Source organism: Balaenoptera musculus, chromosome 20 (genome assembly GCF_009873245.2).
Source record: "Balaenoptera musculus isolate JJ_BM4_2016_0621 chromosome 20, mBalMus1.pri.v3, whole genome shotgun sequence".
Taxonomy (NCBI): Eukaryota; Metazoa; Chordata; class Mammalia; order Artiodactyla; family Balaenopteridae; genus Balaenoptera; species Balaenoptera musculus.
The window spans coordinates 37,269,380-37,280,532 of NC_045804.1; the positions used below are offsets into that span (position 1 = coordinate 37,269,380).

General features: G+C 40.6%; 1 protein-coding gene across 1 annotated transcript in view; it reads left to right on the forward strand.

Moving 5' to 3' along the window:
- Positions 1–10,456, forward strand: part of USP32 (ubiquitin specific peptidase 32) — a 189,546-nt gene extending 179,090 nt beyond the window's left edge. The window contains exons 29-34 of the mRNA XM_036836787.1: positions 482–602; positions 4,806–4,997; positions 6,664–6,952; positions 8,689–9,113; positions 9,579–9,671; positions 10,283–10,456. Of these exons, the coding sequence (XP_036692682.1) occupies positions 482–602; positions 4,806–4,997; positions 6,664–6,952; positions 8,689–9,113; positions 9,579–9,671; positions 10,283–10,456 (1,294 nt within the window). The remainder of the gene's footprint in view (positions 1–481; positions 603–4,805; positions 4,998–6,663; positions 6,953–8,688; positions 9,114–9,578; positions 9,672–10,282) is intronic.
- The last annotated feature ends 697 nt before the right edge of the window (positions 10,457–11,153 follow it).

Here is an 11,153-nt window from a genome sequence, read left to right on the forward strand (position 1 = left end):
CTACTGAGCCCACGTGCCACAACTACTGAAGCCTGTGAGCCGAGAGCCCATGCTCCACAACAAGAGACGCCACTGCAATAAGAAGCCCGCGTATTGCAGTGAAGAGTAGCCACCCCCCCCAATGCAATTAGAGAAAGCCCACAGGCAGCAACAAAGACCCAACGCAGCCATAAATAAATAAATAAATAAACAAATTTATTTTTTTTAAAAAAAGTAGAAAGGGAGAGTTTTGGGGGCTTTTTGGTTTTTTTGTGTTGTTTGGCCACGCCCCACAGCTTGCAGGATCTTAGTTCCCCTACCAGGGATTCAACCCAGGCCGTGGCAGTGAAAGTGACAAGTCCTAACCACTGGACCTCCAGGGAATTCCCGGGGAGAATATTTCTTTTTTCTTTTTTTTTTTTTTTGAGAATATTTCTGATAAAGAAAATTTGGATTCCTTCATAATTACTCTTTCCTCAGTAGATCTTTTTTCCCCCTTTAGATTTTGCAGGGGCTGTAAAATTGATTGTGGGGAAGACAGAGCTTTCATTGGAAATGCCTATATTGCTGTGGATTGGGACCCCACGGCCCTTCACCTCCGCTATCAAACTTCACAGGAAAGGGTAAGTACTCAAAGCCATCGTAAGATGGTGGTTTTCCTATGTAAAATTTTTCCCAGCTTAACTGTATCATGCCATTTCTATTTTCAGACAGTTTAAAAACAGCTAGAAAAACATTCATTGGCATTCTCTGTGGCACTTAAATATATTAACATGATTATGTGGATGTTTCAGTTTTCCCACTTGTAGAGTTAATTGTATTGGAGCATTGAATTTCAAAAATATTAATAATAAGTAAATCTTGAAACAAAACTTCGGGCATAATTAAGAAGTTATATTCTCTGGCCATGACATATCAAGCATGCCAGTCTCTCTGCCTGTTTATTAATTATTATTGAAGCTGCAGCATTTGGTAACCACTATTACTTAGCTCAAGTGCATTCCAGGGCTATAGCTGCTACCTTTAATGGGCATAGTGATCAGAAAATTAGAGAAAGAACTGAATGTTTCAAGACTGGGCACCTAAGAGTACATCTCCATGCCTGTTCTTCACACTTAGCATTCCTCTACTGCCACTCTGGCTGGAGCAGTTTTTAAATTTTGAAAATGTAACTTCCAAAAGAATACTACCTCCATATCTAAAAATGTTTGCCAAATATTGTTTGAAGGGTAGATTGACTAGATAGCTTGTGCATAGAGAGATGAAGAATCTGGTGGAGATGTAAAAGCAACAGAATCAAAGGAGTTGTTTTAGTCACAGGAAGAGTAGTAGTGGCTTTTGCATTTATATGATTCTTGATGGAAATTTCCTTCACTGTTTCTTAAGGCATTCCCTTTAGATAAGTTAGTAATGAGAATTAACTTTTCTGTCTTTTTTTAAGTATAGTTGACTTACGATGTTGTGTTTCTGGTGTACAGCAAAGTGATTCTGTTATACATACATATATATTCTTTTTTGTATTCTTTTCCATTATGGTTTATTACAGGGTACTGATTATAATTCACTGTGCTATATAATAGGATCTTGTTGTTTATCCATTCACATATATAACGCACGTATAATAGTTCTCATCTGCTAATCCCAAACTCCCAGTCCAACCCTCCCCCACCCCCTTGGCAACCACAAGTCTGTTCTCTATGAACTTTTCTGTCTTTTTGTGCTATTGAGGAGTGGGGGAACTCCCAGTTCCAGACCAAATTCCCTATTTGGATCCCTAAATATGCCCCCACACACCCTAAGGCTCTCACTAGCCAAGGATGAGTACTATTTGTGGATACTTGGCCAAATGAAACATCATTGGGCTAAAGGAAGCTGAAGAGAAGTAGATGTTTTGGCAGATTATGCTCGCTGTAGCAAGGTAGTTCAACAACCTCAACCATGGTTCCTTTGAAGAGGGAAAATTTTAGCAGTTGAAAGAAAGATTCTTAAATCTTCATCAGCACAAAATCCAACAGGACATTATTGTGACAAGATACTCCTGTCAAAGATGAACAATTATTTGGCTGTAAATCTCTTTCCCTTTATAACAAACCCAGTGTGCAATCTGAAAAACTCTGGAGGACATCCTGCTTTATAGGAAGAGGGACCTACGTGACCTGTTAAATCTCATCCCACTTCCATTTTCAGTGATGCTCTTAGGATACCATGGAAACCAAGCTGCTATTGAGATATCTTTCCTTGCTGGGGAATGGGGCCACATGACTAATTTCTTCCTACATGTGGTTTCTGCATGTGCTTGGAGAGTCACGTAGACAAAGGAGATTCAAAATTGAGATTGTTGCCTGTATGTTTTATGGTTTTTATTCCAGTAATTCCCCTTTTAAGAATTTATCCTAGGGAAATACTCTGTGATTTGCTGACAAATTTCATCGTAGCATTTGTTAGAATAGTAAAAAATTAGAAGCAACTTGTATTTGTCCCACATTAGAGGCATGTGGTATAGAAATTGGATAAAATATTATGCAGTCATTGAAAATGATGACTACCAGGAGTTTTTCCCGACATACATGGAGAGATGCTTACGATGTCTTGTAAAGTTTTTTATAAAGCAAGGTATAAAATTGAAAAAAAGATATAAAATTGCATACACTGAAAAATCTCTTCATATAAAAAAAGAGCAGAAGAAAATCTGCCAATATTTTGACAGTTTGCCTTTATATTAAGAATATAAAAGGTTTCCTGCCTTTTTACATTTTTCACTGCTTTCCAGAATTTCTACATGAATGTTTTATTTGGTAAGGAGGGAAAAATATAGGCAATTGTGCTTATTATTCTTTTCATTTTTCCCCTGTTTGGACCTCATATTCCTTAATAAAAAATTAAACTAGATAACTTCTCAGATCCCCTCTTTTTCTAATAGTCTTATAATGTATGAAAGCTTATTATTTCATTCCTTTATGTTTGGGGCTAAGGATGAGCTTTCAAGCAACTTAGATTAAAAAAAAAAAGGAAGAGGGTGCCAATAATAATTTAGACTATTTGAATAATTGTAGAGGATCTGGGAATGGATCCCAAGAGGTAAAGGGAATCTTTATCATTTAGGGAAATTTTATTAATAAATAAAAATTATTTTTGTCCACAGATATGTTTTTCATCCATCTCCTTCCTCCCTGTCTCCATCCAGCTCTATATCCTGTGTGTTCTATAGAACATATAGTCAATAAAAATCAACATTCTTTACTTACTTACTATAATTTGTGGTTGGCCATAAAGCATCCCTGGTAGAGATAATACAGATAATGTTTAACTGGCTGTGAGAAAAGAGACAGTACTATATTTAATACACCTCTTTTTCTAGTCTGATTCTAACCACCATGATACAGCATGTTTCCTTTTGAAGCATGTCAGTTTTTCCCTTGGATGACCAGCCCTAAAAATGATGAGAGTTAGTATCAGAAAAGAAGTCAAGGTCAAGCCAGATTTCCCTTCCTAAAAAAAAGAGATTTCCTCTAAGTTCCCCTTTTTAAATAAGCTCTTTAGAAATGGATGGCGATGCAATGATAAAACTCTTCATTGCATAATCAACCCCAACCTTGATAGTTTATAAAAACATTTGACAGCCTGTGACTCAGCCATCTTCTCACGTAGGGAAAAAGTCACACCTGAAAACCTGTTCTAAACTGTGAGCTCAGGAAGGAAAACTTGAGGGAAATTGCCTCAGGCAAAGGCAATTCACCTCCGGAAGGGAGGAGTAATAAGTGGGGTGAGGGACCTGTATGTGACCTGTGCCAAAAAGAGAGGCATTCATTGTTGTACTTGTAGTCCCAGCTCCACCCTGCGACGTGATCCCTGTGGAGTCTCACGGTCATTCATAGTCATGCTATGTATGCCTCACCTGCCGTGGTTCTTGATTGCTTATTAGGTGGCAGCCAAGAATTGGAGAGGGAAAAATCCTTCCTTTCTGTTGCATTCTAGGCCCCTCCTTGTCTCCTTCCTCCTGATTCCCACGCCACCTCCAACATACATCCTTGCACATCTACCCCCCTTTGCTCTCTCCTTCCTCATATTTACCTCCTCCTTGCTTCAAAGCCTAGCATGCTGGTTAACAGGACCACAGAGGTTTGGGCAGGTATTAGGGGTCTTCTCAGCAAAATCAGGCTTTTTTGAGCCTGCTGTTCCTTTTATTGCCATCTCGGATAGAAAGGCACCAAGAGGCAGGAGACAGATAATAATACACATGGTATTTTGATAACTCTGTGTTATGTGACATCACTATGCAAATGAGTTGTGGCCTGTGAGTTTTAATGCCCTGGGGGTTGTCCTCTTAAGGTTAGCTTTTCTGTATCCTTTCTTATTTAATCCAGATCTGGCATCTGTGTTTCAGTGATATTATTTCTCCTAGCCTCTGTAAAGCCTGCAGCATACTAATAATGTTCTGTGTCCCTGCTAAAAAATAAATGGCCTAATCTCAACACCCTGGCTTGAGAGCCAGCCCACATGTAAGCTGTTTTAGGATTTCAAATTGTAAAATAAACAGGCAGTTCCTTGTTTGTTTTTGTTTTTGTCATTTGGAAGCATGCAGAAATTTTTCCCAAAAAAGCTATGGTCATATAAATAGAAATTTGATCAAGGATGTTATTGATGTGATATTTGTGAATAAATGTACAAATGCCCTATTTGCTCAGACTCTAGTTTGGGTTGTATTTTTTTCCTCATGTAAAGTAAATGAGGTTGAGTCACCTAGAAGATGATGCATAGCAGGTGACCATTTTCAACTGCCTCCCTCCCACCCCTTCTCCCATGCCTCCTGTTCCCTCCACCTGCAGGTCGTAGATGAGCACGAGAGTGTGGAGCAGAGTCGGCGAGCGCAAGCTGAGCCCATCAACCTGGACAGCTGTCTGCGTGCTTTCACCAGTGAGGAGGAGCTAGGGGAAAATGAGATGTACTACTGCTCCAAGTGTAAGACCCACTGCTTGGCAACCAAGAAGCTAGATCTCTGGAGGCTCCCCCCCATTCTGGTATGTTACAGTCCCACCTCTGAGAGAGCAAGAGTCTAGCTTGAAGGAAAGAAGTGGGGAACAAATAAGAGTTTTTGAGAATAAGACCCTTCCTGCAGCAGTGTTTAAAACACATTTGCTGTTGCACACAGAGATGAATGGTACTACAGATATTTGCTAGTTTTGTATCCTAAAGAGCATACAGCCTAGAAGGGGAGAGAAGTCATATAGATCAGTAACTGCATTAAGTGCAATATATGAGAAGTGCCACGAGTGGTACAACCTGGTGAATTTGAACTTCAGGAAAAGGTGAAAGCACTTCGGGCTCTAGGGAGAGAGGAAGCTTTAGGCTTGTGCTTTATGGACTACAGAAGAGAACAGAGGCTGAACCTCCGATCCCGCTGTGCTTCAGCACATGGCCACAACACGCTGCTGAATTAAATGTGTAGGCACAAGTGCACTGGGGCTTACGTATTCTTTCTGATTTGATGTACTTCTGCCTTCTCCATTCATGGATTAGGAGACTCTCCTGTTGCTTGTCAAGAAAGTTTGAGGTGTCAATTCTTCCTATTCATTTAAGAAAGTTTTTTCCTTAAGGGAGGAAATCATATCAAATGTAAGGCACTGGTGTATTTTAACCAGACCTTGTGTGTATTTTTTTATTCATATCTTCTTCCTACTACTCTGTGAGACTGTGAATGTAGACCAGAACAACTTCCCAGGGAAGGATGCACAAGAAATTACTAATGGTGATTAGCTAGCTCCAGGGATGGGAAGCAGAGCACAGGGACAGGCTTGGGAACAGGTAGGTGGAAAGGGGGAAGTTTTTTTTTTTAAATTGAGGTATAGTTAACATGGAATTAAATTCATAGATGTTAAATGTCTAGTTTGATGAGTTTGACAATTATATATACTCATATAACCATCACATAAAACATATCATGAAGTATTGGCTTTTGCAAAACTATGTTTTTGAGGTCTTTAAAGAATAATGAGGAGTAGATGTTATGTTGAGAGCTTGGTGGGCTTCTGTTAAATCCACACACCAGCCTGCCCCTTACAGAGGGGTTCTCTTTATATAAACAGTAAATTATTAAGCATTTAGGGTAGAGGGAGCCACCCAAATATCTGTGCCCACAGTAGAGAGCATAATCACACTGCGTAAGGCTAGAGGAATTCATTGCTCTTGAAAAGAAGAAGAGAAGCCAAAAAAGAGAAGGGAGATTCTTATGCTCTTCAGGACAGTGAAACTCCATGGTAGCAACCAAAGGATGTGGTAAGAAGGAAGAGGCCTCCTATTGGAGATTGGGTAAGTTTCATCTGTAAAAAACGCCTCCATTTTTCTTCAAAACATTCAGTATATAGTATTCTATCCTCATGAGTGTGTTTATGAATGGACCTTCTATGATATTGGAGAGAGGTAAAGGTCGGCGTGCGTCACAAGCCCAGAGAACATGCAAGTGTAGGCTCCTAGGATACTGAAGGAAATTAGGAGGATTACCATGTTAGTCATATAGCTAAAGGGCAGTGGGCTGACTGTTAACTATGTTACATCATAAAATGTATTCTTTTGGGGGAAAAAAAGTTATATTTTTGGAACATTTACGTGTATTAGACTTGGGGTTTTTTAATGTGTATTTTGTATCTTCAGAACTCTTTAATGCAACTGTTTTCTATTCTTCTCCAGATTATTCATCTTAAACGATTTCAATTTGTAAATGGGCGATGGATAAAATCACAGAAAATTGTTAAATTTCCTCGTGAGAGTTTTGACCCTAGTGCTTTTTTGGTGCCGAGAGACCCAGCTCTCTGTCAGCGTAAGCCACTCACACCCCAGGGGGACGACCTCTCTGAGCCCAGGGTCCCGGCAGGAGAGGTGAAGAAAGTGGATGCTCAGAACTCAGCTGGGGAAGACAACACGCTCCTGAGCAAGAGCCCATCCTCGCTGAGCGCCAATGTCATCAGTAGCCCTAAAGGTGAGGAGGCCTGGGGGACTTCACGGAGCCCAGACGGCACTCTGCAAGGGGCTCTCCAGGGATCCCTCTAGGCTGCGTGTTTCCCTGTTTTCCACTCTGGAGCAACAGCTTGGTTGTACAAGGAACCTGTCTGAAATGTGACTTTTAGCAAGAAGTACAGCCTCGCTAAATCTATTTTCTCATTCATAAAATGAAGATAATACTAAATTCACAGAGTGAGAAATTGATACATCAAGAGTAAAGCACTTTAGGACTTCCCTGGGTCCAGTTGTTAAGACAGTGCTTCCAGTGCAGGGGGCATGGGTTCAGTCCCTGGTTAGGGAACTAAGATCCCACATGCCGTACTGCGTAGCCAAAAAAAAACCAAAAAACAAACAAAACATTTAAAAAAAGAAAAAGAGTAAAGAACTTTACATAGAGCCTGACATTTGGTGATCATGAATGATAGTTGTCATCCTTGTTCCCTTACAGCAGGGGTTCTCAAAATATAGTCTGGGAACCCCTAGAGAGTCCCTGAGACCCCTTCTGGAGGATCAGAACTATTTTCATAAAAATACTAAGTATTTGGGGGTTCCCTGGCGGTCCAGTTGTTAGGACTCAGCGCTTTCTCTGCTGTGGGCTAAGGTTCAATCCCTGGTCAGGAAACTAAGATCCCACAATTCACGCAGCAAGGCAAAAAAAAAAGAAAAAGGAAAAAATACTAAGTATTTGCCTTTCCACTCTCATTCTCTCACAAGCGGAGTCAAAGCCAACGATACGTGTGATATTGTCAGTGAAACATATGCTTGTGTGGGACTTCCCTGGTGGTGCAGTGGTTAGGAATCCGTCTGCCAGTGCAGGGGACACGGGTTCGAGCCCTGGTCCGGGAAGATCCCACATGCCAAGGAGCAACTAAGCCCATGCACCACAACTACTGAGCCTGCGCTCTAGAGCCCGAGAGCCACAATTACTGAGCCCGCATGCCACAACTACTGAAGCCCGCGTGCCTAGAGCCTGTGCTCTGCAACAAGAGAAGCCACCGCAATAAGAAGCCAGCACACCGCAAAGAAGAGTAGCCCCCACTTACCGCAACTAGAGAAAGCCTGCGTGCAGCAACAAAGACCCAACGCAGCCAAAGATTAATTAATTAATTAATTAAAGAAAGAAAGAAAAATATATGCTTGTGTATTGTGTTTTTCAAATTCCTCAGTTTTAATTTCTAGTATGGTAAATATTGATAGATAGAATTTACATAAACAAAAGTTCTAGAGGTCCTCAACAATTCTTAAGGGTATATAAGGGGGTCGGGAGCTGTTTATGGCCTGCTACTTTACAGGATTGTTGTGAGAGGTAGAGATAATAGAGTTCCCAATATCATGCCTAGCAATAGTAAGTGCTTGATAATTAGTGATCGTATTTTTTAATCTAATTTTACAAAGAAGAAGAATATGTATTTGTAAAACTCCTTAGTCTAATATTGTTTTGAACTGAATCTGTCCTAAATCATCTTTCTGCTATTTTCTAAGTCTGTACTTAGTTGTACTTCACATTTTCAGGACATTGCTGCCTTGAGGGGGTTGGCGTTGAGGAAGACAAGAATGTAACCTACTGTCCACATAATAGGAATAAAGCGTAGCCAGTCAGGACACCCCTGTCTTTACCTTTATGTGTACACTTGTGAAGTTGACTTCATAGTTAGCATTTGGTAGCTGGTTTAACTTGTGGCATTTGGATTTATCTTTTCTTCCCTTTCACAGGTTCACCTTCTTCATCAAGAAAAAGTGGAACCAGCTGTCCCTCCAGCAAAAACAGCAGCCCTAACAGCAGCCCTCGGACTATAGGGAGGAGCAAAGGGAGGCTCCGGCTACCCCAGATCGGCAGCAAAAATAAACTGTCAAGTAGTAAGGAGAACTTGGATGCCAGCAAAGAGAACGGGGCTGGGCAAGTTTGTGAGCTGGCTGATGCCTTGAGCCGAGGGCACATGCTGGGGGGCAGCCAGCCTGAGCTGGTCACCCCGCAGGACCATGAAGTAGCTTTGGCCAACGGCTTCCTTTATGAGCATGAGGCATGTGGCAATGGCTACAGCAATGGTCAGTTTGAAAACCACAGTGAAGAAGACAGCACCGATGACCAAAGAGAAGATATTCATGTTAAGCCTATTTATAATCTATATGCAATTTCGGTAAGTGGTTTGTTGTATGTATTCAGAATGATCTGCACTTTCAGTGGTTTGTTTGCTCATCTTCATTCATTCATTCATTCATTCATTCATCATTTTTTCAGGGCCTGCTTATTTGCTGGGCATTGAGCTTGGTGATAGACAAAGTTAGCAGTAGATATCTTGGCCTTTTGGGTAGAATCCAAGATGCTCACAGTGTAATAAAGGGAACAGTCGTGTAATCATTATAACCGGAGTCACAGGTTCAAGTCATTCACAACTGTGTGTTTCTAAGGAATTTTTGCTTTCCAAAAATAATTACAGCAATAAAATGGTAAGATTCAGAGTTTTAAAATTTTCAGTTTTCCTCTTTGATTTGTTTTTGGAAGAAGGAAAACACTTTTTTTTCCCAAAAGTGTTTTCCTGATTGGATCCTAGTACTGTGCCCTGTCAGCTACTAATATACCTCCACTTTCTTCTCTCTTATAGTGCCATTCAGGAATTCTGGGCGGGGGCCATTACGTCACTTATGCCAAAAATCCAAACAGCAGGTGGTACTGTTACAATGACAGCAGCTGTAAGGTAAATATCCCCAATCTTTGAATAAAAGAAACAAATGTCAACAGAACTGGAGGGCATTTGTTGAAATAATGGACTTTCTCCTGAATAGGAAATAGTTATTGCTATTAGAATCAGGAAAAAAGAAAAAAGAAATTCCTCTAAGGGAGAATCAGTATATAGATGCCTTCAGTATAAAGGAATAAAAGTGATATGCAGGGAATTCCCTGGCACTCCAGTGGCTGGGACTCGACGCCTTCACTGTGAGGGCCCAGGTTTGATCCCTGGTTGGGGTGGGGGCGGTTATGCAGAGCAGAGAATGAAAACAGTGAAGAGGAAGAAGGTATTGGTTATAAGAAAAATTTCTTATCTTTTGAGCTAGTAGAATTTGATGGGTTGTTTTGTTTCATTTTTTGTCATCCTTTTGACTTGTCTATGGTATGAATATTTCCCCAAAACAAACATTGAAAATAATGGGTCTTATTTTAGGGGCAGGTATGAGACAGCCAAAATATTAAGCTGATTGGAAGCAATCAGGTTTAGTAATTAAAGAGTGTTGGTCCTCCCTTCCCTGGTGAGGATTAAGAGCCAGCATAGTGATGGCTTTTTAGTTAAAGCCTTTCTTGCTCCTTCAGGAACTTCACCCTGATGAAATTGACACCGACTCTGCCTACATTCTTTTCTATGAGCAGCAGGGGATAGACTATGCACAATTTCTGCCAAAGATTGACGGCAAAAAGATGGCAGACACAAGCAGCATGGACGAGGACTTTGAGTCTGATTACAAAAAGTACTGTGTGTTACAGTAAAGCTACCACTCTGGCTGCTAGACAGGCTGTGATGAGGGAGATGACTCCCCGTAGCTGACAATGGGCAAAAGCGTCGCTGAAAGGCAAGCTAAATGTGTAGTTATTTTATCCTGTGACCCTGAAGCACAAAATAAAAATCCTAATTAAAATAGCAGTTAACATAACAGTAGTAATAATTTTGTTTGGAAGTGTCTCACACGAGCTCCCTGGTAGAGAACTTTCAGGCAGAGCCCACCATTAGCCTGTAAACAAAAGGGTTTGGCACCAGCCCCCTGGGACCAAATAAGAACTAAGTTGTGCTTGTCCAGATATGAACAAACATGTAGCAAGTATAGTTTACCAATAATCATAACAAAATACTAAGAATTTCCTTGGAGTCAAAGTAAAACAAAAAATTGTAGTGTTGTCTGGGGACGACATGATATGCTACCTCCTTTTTCCTGAAGTTTTATTCCACTGTAGTGACTGACACGATGGAGAAAGCAAGATCACAAAGGGTGTGCGAAGGATTCTTACAGCACGGACACAGATTTTTCGATTTACTTTTTAAACCATTTTCCCACTCTTTCTATGTCTTTATTGCTTTTTGTTTTTGTTGTTGTGTTTGTGTTTGAGACACAACCAATCGCTGGTGGTAGCAGAGGCATATATAAGTGGTAAGTCTGAAAGGGAGAATCTCTTAAGAGTTGCGTACCTT